Genomic DNA, 21,082 nt, shown 5'->3' with positions numbered 1-21,082 from the left:
GACAGCGAAGGTATATTCCAATGATGCACAGGGTTTTCAATAAAATGCAAATGTTTTCATAATAACTGCCATCACGCAAATTACAGCCTTTCAAAATGAGTTAATAGCACAGGCAGACTCTTCACATACTAGAGCATGTCTGAAATAAGTGTCATCAGAGCTGAAATTGACATGTAAATATGAAATAAATGCTTAAACATGTAGCTAGGTGTAATGTTAGAGTCCACAGAAGTGAACCTTTCAAGCCTGTTTTCTCAACTCGCTGTTTTCTGCAAGACATTACTCTATAAGCCATATCTCCAAAACTGGTGGGTCAAACTGAACAACCAATATGTCCATTTGAAGCTATGATTCCCTGCTTTCATATGACATGAACAAAACCAAAATTCAAAAAAATCCAATGGCAGTCCCTCAGTCAAATGTATATATATATATATATGTCTAGGGATGGATTTCGATAACCGAGAACCCGAAAAAAATCCAATGCCAAGCATATTGAGTACCCGTTATCAATCAGCTTTGGGCTTATTAAGCCTGTTATCGAGCACAGCGGCCCATGACGTCATGTTTAAACAATCAAGACACGAGGCAATAAGGAAATACATTTCATCAGCCATGCTGGCACAAACATGTCGGTCTAAAAGTGTATTGATACCTGGCAAAAAGTGGGGGTCCCCCTGGAACTCCCTCAAGGACCCCTGGGGGTCCCCGGACCCCCACTTTGGGAACCGTGGATCTAAACCGATTAGGAACACTTTGACAGAAGTTCCCTCATGGGCCCCATGCAGGAATAACTGGTCACATCCATCACAAAGTTATATCATAGCCACGTCTTTGCTATGCCTCTTCTTTATTTATTCATTTATTTGTATCTGTTTTATTTCCTTTTATTCTGTATTTCCTTTCAAATGCCTTATCATTGCTTTTAAGATAGATAGATAGACTTTTATTGATCCCGTGAGGGGAATTCACTTGTCAGTTTAGACATTTGAAAACACAGGACAGATACCAGGTCAGAATAGTTCACAGGACAGCAGAACCATTATTGCGTGACAATGCAGGAAGTAAGGGGGGGATTATCTAGGGCTGGACAATTGTCGAAAATATATCAAAGCCATATTTAGAACCAATAACCAACGTAATCTCGCTCATGCAGGTTCATTGCATTTATTTTATTTTATCAATGAATCAACTCAAAAACATTGAAGTTGATATTCAACTAAATCGATCTGTCTGTCTTGTTTAATTAACCAAAATTCCCTTCTTTGTACTGGCGTGCAAAAAAAAGAAGCAAAAACAGTCTACAGTACAAGCTCAACATAATCAGGTGCATGACTGTAGATCTGCTATTTTGACTTAAAAAAAAAAAATAATAATAATTGTTCAGTCATATCGCTTCAACGAATCCTCCACCACTCTCATATTAGCAGTGGCGTGCACAGACATTTAGAGGTGGGGCAGTTGCTAAAGTGAAAAAAGGGGCACCTTGTGCAGCGCGTGGAACCGACCCGGGGCCTAAATAATATATTAGAAGCTTTTTATCACCATGGTCCACATACTGTACACAGTGCTGCCTTGATCCCGCCTCTAGCTGCCGCTGATTGGCCAGGCCGGTTGGTTGCCGGAGCATCTAGTCTGCCTGAGAGTTCCCAGATGGGAGCAGGAGGGGGGGAACCCAGTGTACTCTCTGCTGCCCCATCTGGCGGAGTCAGGTTAGCTCTAGCACCCCCTAGTGTCTATCTGTGCACGCCACTGCATATTAGGTCAATAGAAATGAGTCAATGTTTCTGAATGGAATGTCAGTGATGTCACTCCTCCGTCAGTGACTAATTATTAACCAACCACAGCCTTCCAGATCAATACGACAAAGAGACCATTCCTGCGTTAATTATGAATCCCCTCAGTCTTGATTTGCATGCCAGTGATTCTGAGATATGAGGCCGTATGTCTCATTAGGAGGAATGTCTCAAGGGGTGAGCGGGTAATCCCTGCGTCTTTGTGTTCTGGACACAGAACCAAGTAATTAAGTCAAGAGCAAATGAGAAAATAAGTAGCTCCGTGAAAAGCTTATTGAAATGCCCAGGTTGGTCAGCGGGAGACGTGCAGTATGAGCAATATGTCGGCCACGGCAACTAGTGAACCTGTTGAAAAGAACCTGAATGAACAACTGTTCTCGGTTTCATTTACTCCGGAGTAAAACCTTAATTCTCTTCATATTAACCCATTTTGAGCGGGAACCCTTTTTGGTGTGTGGAATATTGGAATCCATAATTCTTACAATATCTCATGTTCTTGGGCATATGGTGAATTGGTGATCCTGTTTATTCAGTAGGACTAAAGTTGGCTGACTTAATCGTTTACCCGCCAGGAACATAGGAATATTAACACGTAGAATCTTGTAGCCTGCCACAAACGGAAAAGCCGTTTTAACAGCGATGTATTCATTAATGCATGTTTTAATACGATCGTATCGAAATCTACCGTCCGTTAGCTTTGTTATGCTTCTGACACAATGGGCGCGGCCATTTTGAAAATGCGCGCGCATCCACTAACATTGCCGGCTCTGTTTTCAGACGGCTTTATCTCACAGAAGCGACATTGCAGAGGACGCTTTGTCCCAGACAAGCGTTTTCAACGGCCTGTAGCAGGCGCTGTGTCCACTTTTTCCACCACCGACCGAGAGAACGAGCACCAGCTTCGTCAACACACACGGAATGGTTTCATAGTAAAATGCGATACGGATATTTGGCTCTTCAAAGTAAGTGTCACGCGTGATTAAACCATGGCAATACGCAATCGAGGGATTAATTAATGGCGGCAGGCTAAGAGTTAATTAGGCAAACTACTAGTCAGTTCGTCTCCAAAGTCTGTCTTTGATCTATTGATATTCAAGGTCGGGGGGGGCGATGGTTTGTTTTTACTGTGCCTTTTGTCTTGAGTTCAGTTCCTGTGTGACACACCCAAAGGACATTCACACCTAGGGGCAATTACATGCTAAACAGTGGATCAAAGGGCCACAGTGATCAACTTCCAAAGTTCCAGGGAGTGGCCAAATGCCAGTCTGGTCCAATGTGTATTGTAAACTGTTGATAAACGAGTTGATTTTCTATGTCAAATTGTCAGTCGATCCGAGGCCGTGAGGCTGGAGGAGCCTATGACATGCTTTGCTGTATGCTGTGTACTCCGAATAAACACCAAGGAACAACATCTCACTCTGTCTGCTGCCGTCTCACAATTCTCTTGCTCTCCAGCTTTTTGGTTAAGTGTCTCTGTACAGTATTTCGAGTGTCTCGTGTCTATCAGATACGACAGGTGTTTTAAGCATTATGTTATGCTTTAGCTATTTAAATATAGTGCCGCGCTATACAAGCTTGTAGATCTGCTATTTTGGAAAAATCGTTAAAATGTGCCTCAAATCTTTGAATATATATTATATCAGTGTTTTTTACTCAAATCTGGAGGGTCCCTGGAACTACATATTTTCAGATGGGGGTCGGCGGCCGATTACATATAATTTTTGGGGTCCTTGACATGAAATATTGAGAACCACTGATAGGTTCTTCAGAGGTTTTTCAGAAAATTGTCATGATTTACAAGACATTTTTTAAATGGGTTAAAGCCAAAGACAAGAGCTCTAAAGCAGAACAAAAACAATAAAGGAATATAATGTTGTAAATCTCGACACTGGAGACCTGTTTTTTTTTCTTAGATATAAATGGCATTAAATGGGGGTCAGTAGCCTATGCATGTCAAACTGGGCATCCTTTTCAAATGGGGTCTTGCCCTGAAAATGAATTTTCAGGGCAAGACCTCGACCTCGTGCGTGCGGACTCGGACCCCAGCCTGGTACCCTAGTCAAAATATGGCCCTTGAGGAAAATTTATTGGGGAACCCTGGTATAGTGGATATTATTCAGACTTTGCCTCAATGTGGATAGTGGCCATTGTGCCAGCCTGTGATGTCCGTCATCTACAATGGTTCTCAACCCTTTCCATATCAAGGCCCATTTGTTCATTCAGCATTTGAGCCACGGAACCACCATTTGATGACATTTAGCCTCTCAGACCCAAGACTTTAACCCATTTAGGCCTATCGTCGAAATTTAAAAAATGGCTTCTAAATCCTGACAGTTTTCTGAAATAACTACAGTATGTTTCTGTATCAGTGGTGCTCAATATTTCATGTCAAGGACCCCAAAAATGATATGTATTTGGCCGCCGACCCCCATCTGAAAATATGTTGTTCAAGGAAAGAGCCACACCGTAAAAAAAGAAGAAAAAAAACAAAACAGATGCAACAAGGTACATGAACTCCATGGCCCTCGGTGCGTATATAAAGATTCATAGAATGCACACAGGTGGCTCATGTCGGAAACTGAACCCGCAAGTTGATGCTTGCCGGCACTTCGCACTAACACACTGACTTAACTGAGCCCCTGTTCAAGTCATGATGCACTATATGGGGGATTATTTGGCTATCAGCGAGGGCAAGTAGACGATGTCCTCCCGTCCAGACGAGTGGCAGCGTTTCCGGGCGTGCTCCGTACAGAGACCATTGATTAGAGGATCTCAGCTCTGAGCCTGTGGTCTATCAGCGCTCTGAGACCGGTAATCAATTCTCTAATGCCGTTTGAGGTCAGCGCAACTGTGACTCTCTCTCTCCTTACTGGGCAGATGCACGCACACGCGCACACGCACGCGCACACGCACGCACGCACGCACGCACGCACGCACGCACGCACGCACGCACGCACGCACGCACGCAAGCACGCACGCACGTACACACGCACGCACGCACGCACGTACACACGCACGCACGCACGCACGTACACACGCACGCACGGCGGTGGCTCAGGGGTATAGAGTGGCTGGATGGTAACCTCAAGGTTGCCAGTTCGAACCCGGGCTCCCCCTGAGTTAGTGTCGAAGTGTCCTTGAGCAAGACACTGAACCAATTGCTCCTGATGTTCTGGTTGGCGCCTTGCATGGTTTCCGCTGCCATCGATGTATGAATGTGTGTGTGAATGGGTGAATGTAATGCACAATCTATGTAAAGCGCAGGCGCTATATAAATGCACCATTTACCATTTATTTAATTTAAGCATTATGTTATACTTTAGCTGTTGAAAAATAGCAGATCTACAAGCTCGTAGTGCGTTACCGAGTGCCGCGCTACGAGCTTGTATAGGTCTGCTATTTTTTTTAAATCATGAAAATGTGGCGCAAATCTTTGAATATATATTCTTTCAAAGCGAACATTTTTAACTCTTGCTTCTGGGGGAGGTCCCTGGAACAACATATTTTCAGATGGGGGGGTCGGCGGCCAATTACATATATTTTTGGGGGTCAACCTTGGCATGAAATAGTTTGAGAACCACAGATATAGAAATGTATTTAGTTTTAATGGGTTAACTTAGCAAGTGGCAGCCCAGTGATAGGGCATTGTCATCTAATGGTATTATCAGAATGAGCCCGGGGGGGGGGTCTGCTTCCTGATTACCTCACAGCGGTGCACCCATGTGCACGGTCTAAATCTGATCAGCATAGCACCAGACGCAGCCGCCCGCCGGTCAGGAACTCTGCCCCCCCCCCCTCTCAGCATAGCACCAGACGCAGCCGCCCGCCGGTCAGGAACTAGACTACAATGTTAGGAAGGGACTAGTGGACAAGAGATCCAGTAATAAAAAAAAAGACAAGTCATTTTACACTTGGTTTCATGCTGAAAATCATGCTGAAAACAACGTGTCGCGCTGTGACGTGTTGTGAGCTTGTAGATCTGTGTAAAATGTGTAAAATAGTGTAAAATCAGTCATTACGACGGCATCAAAATACATTTTAGTCGACTAAATCAACTGTAGATCTAGTCGACAAAAACTAGACTAACACTAACACATTCCAGGTGACTAAAATATGACTAAAACTAAATTAAGTTTCATTCCAAAGACCATATATGACTAAACAAAAACAGGAATTTGCTGCCAAAAACAACCCCGCAGGGCACTTACTTGGGCGTGGTCACGTCCTCCTGCACGCGGCTCCCCAGCTGGAACTCGTGGGACTTGCTGCGGTGCAGCGCGGTGAAGCCCGGCAGCAGGTGGATCAGCTTGCGGCTGGGCGGCGGCGGCGTGCCCGGCGCCTTCATCCCCTTGTTCCGCCGGCGCACGGGGGGCGTGCCCGGGGGCGTCATACACGCCTGCACCACCAGGGGAGTCCAGGGGGGAGGGAAGTGCCTCTGCCGGGGGGACGGGGGCAGGGAGCGGTGGCCCGCCGCGTCCAAGGGCGGTAAGAAGAGTCCTGCCGTGGTGGGGGAGGCGGCGTCCCCTGCGGTCAGCCGGTGGTCGGAGCACGGCGAGGGGCTGTGGCACACGTGCTGGTGGCTTTGGGAGAGCTGGAAGCGGAGCCACTGGCCGGCCTCCGGCTGGCACACCGGGGTGTTCTCCTTGCCCGACTCGGAGGTCGGCCACTGGATGGACCAGTCCTGCTTGGCCTGGCTCCCTGTCGTCGACCCCCGGGAGGAGAGAGAGGAGAGGGAGGAGAGAGAGGAGAGAGGAAACGGTGGAATATTATATATTAATAGAGACGGCACCGGATTTCTCCTCCCATCCACTTGCATTAAGTTGGATTTCTCCTCCCATCCACTTGCATTAAGTTGGATTTCTCCTCCCATCCACTTGCATTAAGTTGCTCAAAAGCGCATGAGGTCGATTTCACTCCTCCTTCCAGGTAGGAACAGAGTGCATTCTGGGATGGATTGCCCCAATAACATGAACGCGCTGGTCGTTGACTGTCATTGCACGCGTTCACGTATGAAACATAGCGTTCACGTGTCATGGACCCAATAACATGAACGTGCGCAATGATAGTCAACGGACCAGCGCTGGCTCGAGCTGCAATGACAAATTCCGGCCACTATGTTCATTTGTCCTCAGGGTGCCGTCTCTATTAATATATACTCTAAGGGTGGAATGCATGGAGGCTACATGCACACGTAGCCTACCGCGTATTATAGCGTATACCGAATGGGCACTATACTGTACAGTCTGTTGTCCAAAATATGTGAAAAAATTTGCAATGGATCCCATCGGCAGATTTCCAGTGCTTTTCAATATACAGTATGTACAAAATAGAGTTTTGCGTCGTTTCAACTGTTAACTTGTTTTTTTTTGTTTATTTGCATTGTTTTACTTGAATTGTGGAGACTCTTTGAAGTTATCAAAGAACTCAGTTTAGCACTAGCATCCAGGGCCGGCGGAAGGCACTGGCAAAGTGGGCAATTGCCCAGGGCGCCAACCAACCACTGGGGGGCGCCAACTACAGACGGATGGATGGTACATGCAATGTTATTCAGGTATGATTATGTTGGTAATGTGTAGCTTTCACAGCCGCATGAATCACAGCCACTGTAACACCACTTTACACAAAGACAATAACAGAAAGCAATGGATGCAATGGATGCAATGGATGCAATGGAAGCAATGGAAGCAATGGATGCAATGGAAGCAATGGATGCAATGGATGCAATGTAAGCAATGGATGCAATGGAAGCAATGGATGCAATGGAAGCAATGGATGCAATGGATGCAATGGATGCAATGGATGCAATGGAAGCAATGGATGCAATGGAAGCAATGGATGCAATGGAAGCAATGGAAGCAATGGATGCAATGTAAGCAATGGATGCAATGGAAGCAATGGATGCAATGGATGCAATGGATGCAATGGAAGCCAAAATGATGTGTCTTTTTCAGCTAAGATGACATACATTACCTCCATTGCTGTGCAATTTATCCTCCTCGAGTTGGTCTTAAGAAAGAAACAACAGAAAGAATGTGCTCATTGATCCTGGAAGAAACAACTTTCTACTTATTAATTCCTGTTTTGACCTGAGATCAGATTCTAAAAATGTCTTCTACATCCTGACAGTTTTCTGAAAAAGCTATGTTTCTATGTCAGTCGTTCTTCGATTTAAAAAAAATAGCAGACCTACAAGCTCGTAGCGCGCCACTCGGTGGCGCGTTATGAGCTTGTAGATCTGCTATTTTTCAATAGCTAAAGCATAACATAATGCTAACACCAAAAGGGTCCCGCCCAAAATGGGTTAATTCCTGTTTTGAATGTGATGTCGATTATCAAAATCTTTTAGCTATACTGGATCTCTTCTCCACTAGTCCCTCCCTAACATTTTGGTCTATAGTTTTAATTTGCAGATGAAACTGTCAGTATATTTACTTTAGTCTCATAGTTTTAGTCACCAGAGCTTAGTTTTTATTGTGTTTTCATTTAGTTTTCCTCAGTGAAAAAAGTTAGTCGACAAACATTTTTCGTCTCAGTTGAAGTCGACTACATTTGGGCCTGACCTCGCACGCACACACGGTCCTCCAGCCCCGTCGGCCCGGCGCTGGAGAGTTGTCGGTCGACGAGAATCCTGATCGGCTTTGGTCTATAGACTCCGAACGGGGGATGCTTAGTATTCCACTAATGTGGCGATTCCCATCCCGTGGGCATGCAGTGCCGAAGATCAGGGACATGGTCTGTTCAGAGTAGACCGCTGCGGCAGTGACCCACGGCCCGGGACAGAGTAGACCGCTGCGGCAGTGACCCGCGGCGGCAGTGACCCGCGGCCCGGGAAGATCAGGGACATGGTCTGTTCAGAGTAGACCGCTGCGGCAGTGACCCGCGGCCCGGGAAGATCAGGGACATGGTCTGTTCAGAGTAGACCGCTGCGGCAGTGACCCGCGGCGGCAGTGACCCGCGGCCCGGGAAGATCAGGGACATGGTCTGTTCAGAGTAGACCGCTGCGGCAGTGACCCGCGGCCCGGGAAGATCAGGGACATGGTCTGTTCAGAGTAGACCGCTGCGGCAGTGACCCACGGCCCGGGACAGAGTAGACCGCTGCGGCAGTGACCCGCGGCGGCAGTGACCCGCGGCCCGGGAAGATCAGGGACATGGTCTGTTCAGAGTAGACCGCTGCGGCAGTGACCCGCGGCCCGGGAAGATCAGGGACATGGTCTGTTCAGAGTAGACTGCTGCGGCAGTGACCCGCGGCCCGGGAAGATCAGGGACATGGTCTGTTCAGAGTAGACCGCTGCGGCAGTGACCCGCGGCCCGGGAAGATCAGGGACATGGTCTGTTCAGAGTAGACCGCTGAGGCAGTGACCCACGGCCCGGGAAGTCATGGTTTGTTCAGAGTAGACCGCTGCGGCAGTGACCCGCGGCCCGGGAAGTGATATTCTGTTGTAGGAGCACCGGGAGCAACTTTCTATCTAGCAGCAATTAGACTGCTGAATAGCAGCTAAGCCTGGTGTCGCTGCACAAACCACAGACATATGAACTATGTTCTTAACGCACAGACTGAACTGATGTGTGTTTTAAATGGACTCTCCTTTATGCAACCCATCCATCCATCTTCAACCACTTATCCATAGTCGGGGTCGCGGGGGCAACAGCTCCACCAGAGAGCTCCAGACTTCCCTCTCCAGGGCAACATTAGTGACTTCCTCCTGGGGGATCCCGAGACGTTCCAAGGCCAGTGAGTCGATGTGTTTCCTCCGACTGCGCCGTGGTCTTCCCCCTGGGGGGTCTCCTCCCAGTGGGACGTGCCTCGAGGACCTCCCTATAGGGAGACTCCCGAGAGGCACATTCCTAACCTAACAAGATGCCCCCGAACCACCTAAGCTGGCCCCTTTTGCAGGCGAAGAAGCAGCGACTCTACTCCGAGTCTCTCTCGTGTGACTGAACTTCTCACCCTGATCTCTAAGGGAGATGCCAGCCACCCGTCGAAGAAAACGCATTTCGACCGCTTGTATTCGCGACCTTATTCTTTGGGTCATGACCCACACTTCATATGTTTCAACACTACTACAAGCGATTTAAAGTGGATTTTCATGACAAGCAACTCATGACAAGCCACTGAGTGGCGCGCTACGAGCTTGTAGGTCTGCTATTTTTGAAAAATCAAAGAACGACTGACATAGAAACATAGCTTTTTTTCAGAAAACTGTCAGGATTTAGAAGACATTTTTTAGAATCTGATCTCATGTCAAAACATAGGCAGTCTAGCCTGGAAGACGGCCGTTTAAAATCCCGGCATTAAAAGTGTTAAATTATTATTAGCCGCTTTTTAACCCATTTAGGTCTGACCTCGAAATTTAAAAATACATCTTCTAAATCCTCCAGTTTTCTGAAATAAATATCTTCACGATTTTTCAAAAATAGCAGACCTACAAGCTCATAGCTTGTAGATCTGCTATTTTTCAATAGCTAAATTATAACAAATGTTTAAAACACCAAAAGGGGTTCCCGCCCAAAATGGGTTAAGCACTTCATTTGATTGGCCTGGACAATTAATCATTACAACCCATGTTACTTGTAATGTGAAAATAAAGTTTGATTGTAATTATGATTCTAAAAAACTGAGGCTTTTATATATATATATATATATATATATATAAATTAAAATAAATTAATAAACTAAACAAGCAAAACCTCCTTGAAGACTAATTAAAAATAAGATGTAATTGAAAACAAAAGGTCAAAACTATTTAAAAACTGCAATAACCTTGACTGGGACTGTATTTCAGTCTCGATGATGAAGCTAGCCATGCCTCTCTTTTGTACTTTATCGCATTTAGGCCTGACCTCAAAATTTAAAAAAAATATTCTAAATCCTCCAATTTTCTGAAATAAATATTTTCACGATTTTTCAAAAATTGCAGACCTACAAGCTCGTAGCGCGCCACTCGGTGGCGCGCTATGAGCTTGTAGATCTGCTATTTTTCAATAGCTAAATTATAACATAATGTTTAAAACACCAAAAGGGGTTCCCGCTCAAAATGGGTTAAGTAATTGAACTAGGATGAGATACAGTATAGGGACATTTTATATGCATATCTTTTGAGATTGTCCAGAAGGTCAAACCTTTTTTTCCCCCTAACTTATTAGATATTGAATCCACCGCAATCATAATGGGCTATAAATAAGTCTAACTCTGTTGAAGCAAAGTTCACCAGAGTATAGCCTTGAGGGTTTGGCTTGCAATGAGGTTTAATAAAATAAGTTTGAATTTCAGTCATTTTAAATAAACATCAGTGTGTGGCTCCTTGACATGAAACAAGTTTGAGACGCACTGCTGCCCATACAGTGTCTCTCCACATCCACCACGCTCCTACTTCCACACCAGCAAAATCTGTAGGATTCATGACCGTCTCCTCCCTAATGACCCTACATCAGGGGTTTTCAACTGATGTAGTTGTATGTAGTCATAGCACTTCATAGTATATATGTACAGCATAGTATAGCACATATGTGTAGTTTATATGTATAGTGTCATTATATAGATATGTTCTAGTTATAGTTTATATGTATAGTGTCATTATATATAGATATGTTCTAGTCACGGTCTTAGCTTACGCATGTTTCGCGATAAATGCATTTTGTTACATATGTGATGTATTCCCATGCTTTTTGTTCTTGCCTATTGTAAGTCGCTCTGGATTAAGAGCGTCTGCTAAATGCCTAAATTGTAAATTGTAATTATGAACCAGGGACCACCACCCTGACTGAGAATCAACCTGGGGACCACCACCCTGACTGAGAATCAACCTGGGGACCACCACCCTGACTGAGAATCAACCTGGGGACCACCACCCTGACTGAGAATTAACCTGGGGGCCATTGTTGTGTTGGGAGGGGGGATATGGTCGTGGTGTGGGGGAAAGGAATTAACCTTTCATATTGAACTCATGTTGCTGTTCATTGTAACTTATTCTATGAGTAAGCAGACACTTGCGATTGATTATGGGCACATTTCCTTATAATGGTGACTCAACCAGGCAATCCGGTACGGTTTCCCTTGAGATTCTAACTCACTTTTCTGTGGAAGTTCTTGACATCCGACTTAGATCCCAGTAACTGACAACATCGACGTGTCATCATTTTGTCACCAGATCATTTACTGCATTGTTTCTCAACTTGTGGTCAATACAATACATTCAAATACGAATCTTCACTTTCCTACATTACTAAATGCATGGTCAGGGACCACATGCAACACCTTCACGGACCACCAGTGGTCCACGGACCACCTGTTGAAAACCCATGCCCTACATCATCGACGGCAGGAATCCGAGCATGATCGGGTGAAGCCTAAAAGAAAGGTGGTTAATTACCACTTGACACGTTACCGTTGTGTGCTAAATGGCAGTGAAATGCCACCGCTGGGACGCTAGTCGTCCATAGTTTCTCTGCCTCTGTAAACAGGATTTGGATAAAGGGCACTGGAGACGTTCAGAATAGAGTCGCTGTTTAATCAGGATCCTTTCAATGAAGCGGTTGTGTGTCTCACAGCGTAAGCAGCGTGTAGGACTCAAAAAGTTGAGTTTCGGCTAATCATCATAATAATAATAATGGCCGGCTCGCTGTACAGTGTCTACAACACCATCCCGCTTATTACGAGGTTATTTGTGAACTAAATCATTGACCCTCTATAGAGCGTCGCAGTCCCGCCCCCGAGAGAGAGACCCGGAAAATAAATCCCTGTTCATTTTCCTCAGACTTTTCAGAAAGTATATTTATTTAAAGACGTTTACGCCGCGGACAAAGCCAACTCTTGTCGTGACAAATCATGACAATAAACACAATGTTTTGGGCCAAACAAAGAATTAGAAAGTAGAAAAAAAACGGCAGGTTACAACACTTTTTTGTGTTGTTTTTCTTCTTTGTAATTATTTGTTTGAATCTGATCTCAGGTCAAAATGGGATAAACCAGAAATGCCATCTGGGACAAGGAATTGGAGATAAAGGAGATCGAAAGAAACAGATATAGTGGGCGCGGGCGAGCGTGAAATTCAAGATGGTGCGCTCCATATTGCTGTTGACAACATCACCATTTACAATTTACAATTACAATTTAGGCATTTAGAACTATACATACTATACTATATTATATATTATACATGTGTACTATGAAGTGCTATGACTACATAACAACCCAACGCTAATGTGAGTAGCATTATGACTTGATTCAGATTATAAGCACTATAAAAGACAATGGCGCTAAGCTTCGTATTTATTAATTGGCGTACATCCACGGCGATGGCGTTAAATGTGTTTACGTGACACACAATCTTATTTGTTTTTTTATTGAGTTTTTTAATAGCGTGTGACAGGGTCTGATAGGATTTTCCGCGAGTATACAGGCAAACATGAAATTGCACAAAATCAAGGAGGATTTTATTTTTCTTTCATTGTTGATTCATTATTTATTTCTTATATATTACACAAGGTTAATCCTTGTGCAGTGGCGGTGGATCAGGGGTAGAGTGGCCGGATGGCAACCGCAGGGTTGCCAGTTCGAACCCTGTGGGCTCCCCCAGAGTTAGTGTCCCCCAGAGTTAGTGTCTCCCCCCCCCCTCCCCCTCTCTCCTCCTCCCCCCCCCTCCCCCGTCCATACTGTGCTTTCCTTGTCTTTCTCCCCCTCTCTCCCCCCCCTCTCCCCTTCCCCCCCCTCTCTCCTCCCCCTCTCCCCTCCTCCCTCCCCCTCTCTCCTCCCCCCCCCTCTCTCCTCCCCCCCTCTCCCCTCCTCCCTCCCTCCCCCCCCCCCTCCTCTCTCCTCCCCCCCACCCCCCCCTCCTCTCTCCTCCTCCCACAGTCCCTGGGTTCTCTCCTGTATGTTCTCCCATGTCCGTCTCTCCTCCATGCAGATGGCACTGTGAAGCCAATTATCCAGAGTGTGAGTGATGGAGTCTGGCGGGCAGAGTGTGGGACGGGCCTTTTCAACCATCAAAGGGTAGCGCGGGAGGGGGGGGGGTGGATGGGGGGTGGGGGGGGGGGGCACCGAGGCGGCGTACCCCTGGAAGGAGACCTGTTGCTGTGGCTAAACACTGAAGCACGGATCAACACTATTAGCTACATCAACAGCCTGCCAAGGGATCTACGGTTCTCTGAATCTGTGGACATTTTTAAACGAAATCTTAAAACACACCTTTTTAGCATTGCTTTTACCTATAGATCATTGCATGTCCTTTTCCTGTTTTAGTCGCTCCTTTTGTTTTTGTTATTACTATGTAGTTGATGCTCTCTTGTTGTGTTTTTGCTCTTTCTTGTTATATTTGTTTTGCTCTTACTGTAAAGCCCTTTGAACTGCACTCGTTGTCTGAAATGTACTATATAAATAAAGATTGATTGATTGATTGATTGATCAAAACCGGAACTTGAATTGTGTTGTGTGTGCGCGCGCGCGCATGTGCGTGCGTGCGTGCGTGTGTGCGTGCGTGCGTGCGTGCGTGCTCGTGCGTGCGTGCGCGTGCGTGTGTGTCGGAGTACAACAGTATGCATAATGTGTGTATTATTATTGCAGCACAAAAAGCCCGCCTGCAACAGGTTTGACTCGTCTCTTCTCGCTGCGACCCATGATGGACCACAACACCAAGAAGGGACAGGGTGAAGGAGACCATTACCTCTGCCCGACCCATGATGGACCACAACACCAAGAAGGTAGCCTGGCTAATAAGCCAGACTAATATCACACAACACTGTCGCGGTATATCAGTCTGGGCTGGCTCCACTTGGATTTCATTTCCCGGGGGGCGGGTTCAAACATTTTCTCTTTGACGCAATTGGTCAGAGCTACTGTCAGTCAAAGGTCTCAAGCATTGAACGTCACTGTACCAAAGCCCGCCCATATTGCATACCGTGTCCCGATTGGTCCGACCTGTTCTCGATTGTAGGAAAGAGGCGTGCTACTGAGCCTCGCCAGACCGAAATCCGCTGGTAGGCAACTTTTTTTTGCCAACGGCTGATTCGGTCTGGTTTATTAACCAGGCTACCAAGAAGGGACAAGGTGAAGAAGACCATTACCTCTGCCTGTAAGGGTCCATTTGGTTCCGTTTGTACGCACATATTGTCGGTGTGAGACGGTGACACGTGGGAGTCTATATCCCCGTTACAAATAATGCGCTATAGACCCCTGGGAGATGGAGTATGTCCCTGTTACAATGTGCTAGACCCCTGGGAGATGGAGTCTGTCCCCGTTACAATGTGCTAGACCCCTGGGAGATGGAGTCTGTCCCGTTACAATGTGCTAGACCCCTGGGAGATGGAGTCTGTCCCGTTACAATGTGCTAGACCCCTGGGAGATGGAGTCTGTCCCCGTTACAATGTGCTAGACCCCTGGGAGATGGAGTCTGTCCCCGTTACAATGTGCTAGACCCCTGGGAGATGGAGTCTGTCCCCGTTACAATGTGCTAGACCCCTGGGAGATGGAGTCTGTCCCCGTTACAATGCGCTATAGACCCCTGGGAGATGGAGTCTGTCCCCGTTACAATGTGCTAGACCCCTGGGAGATGGAGTCTGTCCCCGTTACAATGTGCTATAGACCCCTGGGAGATGGAGTCTGTCCCGTTACAATGTGCTAGACCCCTGGGAGATGGAGTCTGTCCCCGTTACAATGTGCTAGACCCCTGGGAGATGGAGTCTGTCCCCGTTACAATGTGCTATAGACCCCTGGGAGATGGAGTCTGTCCCCGTTACAATGTGCTAGACCCCTGGGAGATGGAGTCTGTCCCGTTACAATGCGCTAAAGACCCCTGGGAGATGGAGTCTGTCCCGTTACAATGTGCTAGACCCCTGGGAGATGGAGTCTGTCCCCGTTACAATGCGCTATAGACCCCTGGGAGATGGAGTCTGTCCCGTTACAATGTGCTAGACCCCTGGGAGATGGAGTCTGTCCCCGTTACAATGTGCTAGACCCCTGGGAGATGGAGTCTGTCCCCGTTACAATGTGCTAGACCCCTGGGAGATGGAGTCTGTCCCCGTTACAATGTGCTAGACCCCTGGGAGATGGAGTCTGTCCCCGTTACAATGTGCTAGACCCCTGGGAGATGGAGTCTGTCCCGTTACAATGCGCTAAAGACCCCTGGGAGATGGAGTCTGTCCCCGTTACAATGTGCTAGACCCCTGGGAGATGGAGTCTGTCCCCGTTACAATGTGCTATAGACCCCTGGGAGATGGAGTCTGTCCCGTTACAATGTGCTAGACCCCTGGGAGATGGAGTCTGTCCCCGTTACAATGTGCTAGACCCCCTGGGAGATGGAGTCTGTCCCCGTTACAATGTGCTATAGACCCCTGGGAGATGGAGTCTGTCCCCGTTACAATGTGCTATAGACCCCTGGGAGATGGAGTCTATCCCCGTTACAATGCGCTATAGACCCCTGGGAGATGGAGTCTGTCCCGTTACAATGTGCTAGACCCCTGGGAGATGGAGTCTGTCCCCGTTACAATGTGCTAGACCCCCTGGGAGATGGAGTCTGTCCCGTTACAATGCGCTAAAGACCCCTGGGAGATGGAGTCTGTCCCGTTACAATGTGCTAGACCCCTGGGAGATGGAGTCTGTCCCTGTTACAATGTGCTAGACCCCTGGGAGATGGAGTCTGTCCCCGTTACAATGTGCTAGACCCCTGGGAGATGGAGTCTGTCCCCGTTACAATGCGCTATAGACCCCTGGGAGATGGAGTCTGTCCCTGTTACAATGTGCTAGACCCCTGGGAGATGGAGTCTGTCCCGTTACAATGTGCTAGACCCCCTGGGAGATGGAGTCTGTCCCCGTTACAATGCGCTATAGACCCCTGGGAGATGGAGTCTGTCCCCGTTACAATGTGCTAGACCCCTGGGAGATGGAGTCTGTCCCCGTTACAATGTGCTAGACCCCCTGGGAGATGGAGTCTGTCCCCGTTACAATGTGCTAGACCCCTGGGAGATGGAGTCTGTCCCGTTACAATGTGCTAGACCCCTGGGAGATGGAGTCTGTCCCCGTTACAATGTGCTAGACCCCTGGGAGATGGAGTCTGTCCCGTTACAATGCGCTATAGACCCCTGGGAGATGGAGTCTGTCCCGTTACAATGTGCTAGACCCCTGGGAGATGGAGTCTGTCCCTGTTACAATGTGCTAGACCCCTGGGAGATGGAGTCTTTAAGGCAGGCCCAGCTGGACCCATGGGCATGGGCGGCTGAGACAGCCAGACGGGCACCTCCAGGGGATATGCCTGCCTGCCCACCCGCCCTCCTGCCTGCCCGCCCGCCCGCCCGCCCGTCTGCCTGCCTGCCTGTCTGTCTGTCTGTCTGCCTGTCTGTCTGCCTGTCTGCCTGCCTGTCTGTCCATCTTGACATCACCCACCTCCATTCCCAATCAAATCAGCGAGACAGAAAGATGGACAAGCACGGAGGAAGCCAGGGCAAGTTATAAGCAAGGCAGACTGACAGTCTGGACATGGGGACAGATGGTCATGCTTTTTCAAGAGGGGCTGAAGAACTTGACGTCATTACGTATAGAGTACCAAAAGGACAACTCTCTGCTTTGCTTTGATACATAAACCTCTTATAAATTAACTAGTCTGGAATACATTTTCACTATATTAAAGTAGGGCTTAATGTACTTTCTTCCCTTCCTAGAAATGTTAGCGGAATCAAAAGTACAATTTGTCTTTTGATATAAGGTTGCAAATTGCAGATACTCTGCAAAATGTTTACTTAACCCATTTTGGGGCGGGAACGGGAACCCCTTTTGGTGTTTTAAAGCATTGTTATACTTTAGCTATTGAAAAATAGCAGATCTACAAGCTCATAGCGCGGCACCCACTCACCGAGTGCCGCGCTATGAGCAGGTCTGCTATTTTTGAAAAATCATGAAAATGTGCCTCAAATCTTTGAATATATATTATTACAGAGTGAACATTTTAACTCAAATCTTTGCTTCTGGGGGAGGTCCCTGGCGGCGGAGGCATATTACATACAATTTTTGGGGTCCTTGACATGAAATATTGAGAACCACTGATACAGAAACATAAGGTTTTTCAGAAAACTGTCATGATTTAGAAGACATTTGTAGAATCCTCTTCAGGTCTAAATGGGTAAATTACAGTAGGCTACTACTCATGTAAATGCTATTGTCCGTCACTGCAGGAAATACACCACAAAGAATAATCTCTGTAAGAGTACAGTACGCTCTGATGAATAGTTAAACCTTTAGGCCTACCGACAGCAATAGCTCGTTTGGTGCATTACAAAGACAAACAAGTCATCAAGCTTATTTCCTCAAAGTATTCCAGGGAGCCTTCTCATGTGAAACAGAGGACAAAAGACATGCCGTCATCAAAGGAGTTATCAAACCTGTTTACAAAAGGGATGTTGTTACCAACACGAGTTAGGCAATGGCTTAATACTGCCCCCATTAGGTTAGGTTGCAGCATTACAACGTTAGTGGTTGAAAGGTCTGAAAGTAAAATGCAGTCTGTGTCTCCCCCTAGTGGCAATTAATGGAACAAAACAAATGTACTTTTTTCAAGCTCCCAACATGAGCTTCTGCATCAACATACAGTCATATCCGCATCTGCTATATTCAATGAAACGAAACAAATACACTTAATTAATCAAGAGAATAGCAGATATACAAGCTCAAGCTCAAAGCTTGATTAACCCATTTTGACCTGAGATCAGATTCTAAAAATGTCTTCTACATCCTGACGGTTTTCTGAAAAAGCTATGTTTCTATGTCAGTCGTTCTTCGATTTTTCAAAAATAGCAGACCTACAAGCTCGTAGCGCGCCACTCGTGGCGCGCTATGAGCTTGTAGATCTGCTATTTTTTTTAAATCTGTATTTTTTTTAGCTAAAGCACAACATAATGCTAACACCAAAACGGGTTCCCGCCCAAAATGGGTTAATAATTCGTTTTTGAAAACACAAATCCTGCAAGGGGTCTCTCCTCCCTGTCGGCGGTCAAATACATATTAATCTGGGCATCCCTGGCATGAAACCGTCTGCGACACTGGAATAGTAAGGCCTCATTCACACGTACCAAACACCAATCAAGCAAATGTTTGGTCGTTTTTTTGTTTTGTTTTTGGGCCACCACAATGCTTTTCCAATGGGAGTCACATGGTTTGACCAAACATTTGTGTTTGATGAGGGGGGAGGGGCAGAACACCACCAGCAATCAGCAATCAAACACAAATGTTTGGTCAAACCATGTGACTCCCATTGGAAAAGCATTGTGGTGGCCCAAAAAAACAAAAAAAAACGACCAAACCATTGCTTGATTGGTGTTTGGTACGTGTGAATGAGGCCTCAGTGTCTCACTGACTGACAGACTGACCGAGTCATTATATCAGTCATGTTTCGTATATTTCGGCAATAGGCTTGGATGTTTTACCCCTTTCTGGGTGGCCGGGAACCCCTTTTGGTGTTTTGAGCATTATGTTACACTTTAGCTATTGAAAAATAGCAGATCTACAAGCTCAGATCTACAGCCCTACGAGCTTGTAGGTCTGCAATTTTTGAAAAATCGTGAAAGTGTGGCGCAAATCTTTGAATAAATATTCTTTCAGATTCTTGAATCTTTGCTTCTGGGAGGTTTCTGGAAAAACATATTTTCAGATGGGGGTCGGCGGCCATAAATACAGATCATTCCGGGGGTCCTTGACATGAAAATGTTTGAGCACCACTGATATAGAAACGTAGATTTTTCAGAAAACTGTCATGATTTAGAAGACATTTGTAGAATCGTCCTCAGGTCTTAAAGCTGAAAAATGTTGTGTTCCTAGATTTGAACACCGTTTGCTGATGTATTCTTTATTTTTTTTTACCATTGAGCAAATGCAGCCTGCCTGCTTGCTCAGGGGATAAACCTAATCTTAGCCATCATGAGGTCCAAATTCCTGTCAGGTCCTGTGTCTATAGGTGAGACATGACCTTTGACCTCATGTCAGATCCTGTGTCTATAGGTGAGACATGACCTTTGACCTCATGTCAGATCCTGTGTCTATAGGTGAGACATGACCTTTGACCTCATGTCAGATCCTGTGTCTATAGGTGAGACATGACCTTTGACCTCATGTCAGATCCTGTGTCTATAGGTGAGACATGACCTTTGACCTCATGTCAGATCCTGTGTCTATAGGTGAGACATGACCTTTGACCTCAGGTCAGATCCTGTGTCTAGGTGAGACATGACCTTTGACCTCAGGTCAGATCCTGTGTCTAGGTGAGACATGACCTTTGACCTCATGTCAGATCCTGTGTCTAGGTGAGACATGACCTTTGACCTCATGTCAGATCCTGTGTCTATAGGTGAGACATGACCTTTGACCTCATGTCAGATCCTGTGTCTAGGTGAGACATGACCTTTGACCTCATGTCAGATCCTGTGTCTATAGGTGAGACATGACCTTTGACCTCATGTCAGATCCTGTGTCTAGGTGAAACATGACCTTTGACCTCATGGTCATGGTCATGCTGCATTGCAGCCTAGGTGCCCGGACCGCAGGCCCGGGCCATTTCCTTAATTCTTTGAATATTTTTGACAATGTTTGAAAATGTTTGCCTATGGTGACTTAATTGCCCTTATAAATACTATTTAATAGTCATTTTGATGAATTGAACAAGGTGGACCCTCTTGTAAACAAGTGTAATGCTTAATTGGGTCGTCCACTCACAGTTAACAGTCTTTGTATTGAGTTTGTGCTTGAAATGTACTGTAATTCTGCAAACTGTTAATACATATTTCAATCAATCAATCAATCAATCAGTCAGGGAATATTATCAGAATGAATGTCAAATCTGGGAATACATTTTCTTAGCAAGAGGTTTCTTCACCAATGTGTAAAGGTGTCTACTAACATATCCCACGTTGGTTTCTATTCAACCACCCTAGGGGAATGTAAAGGTGTCTACTAACACATCCCACGTTGGTTTCTATTCAACCACCCTAGGGGAATGTAAAGGTGTCTACTAACACATCCCACGTTGGTTTCTATTCAACCACCCTAGGGGAATGTAAAGGTGTCTACTAACATATCCCACGTTGGTTTCTATTCAACCACCCTAGGGGAATGTAAAGGTGTCTACTAACATATCCCACGTTGGTTTCTATTCAACCACCCTAGGGGAATGTAAAGGTGTCTACTAACATATCCCACGTTGGTTTCTATTCAACCACCCTAGGGGAATGTAAAGGTGTCTACTAACATATCCCACGTTGGTTTCTATTCAACCACCCTAGAGGAATGTAAAGGTGTCTACTAACATATCCCA

At 46.2% G+C, this 21,082-nt stretch overlaps 1 protein-coding gene across 1 annotated transcript in view; it reads right to left on the bottom strand.

Moving 5' to 3' along the window:
• Positions 1–21,082, bottom strand: part of ksr2 (kinase suppressor of ras 2) — a gene marked incomplete at both ends in the record, with an annotated part of 170,082 nt that overhangs the window by 107,796 nt on the left and 41,204 nt on the right. Inside the window, 2 exons of the mRNA XM_079517141.1 lie at positions 6,005–6,486; positions 7,765–7,802. Of these exons, the coding sequence (XP_079373267.1) occupies positions 6,005–6,486; positions 7,765–7,802 (520 nt within the window). The remainder of the gene's footprint in view (positions 1–6,004; positions 6,487–7,764; positions 7,803–21,082) is intronic.

Source organism: Electrona antarctica, assembly GCF_951216825.1.
Source record: "Electrona antarctica genome assembly, chromosome: 12".
In the NCBI taxonomy this organism is placed as follows: domain Eukaryota; kingdom Metazoa; phylum Chordata; class Actinopteri; order Myctophiformes; family Myctophidae; genus Electrona; species Electrona antarctica.
Note: the sequence above shows the minus strand (reverse complement) of the source record. Positions and strands in the feature narration are given on the sequence as shown.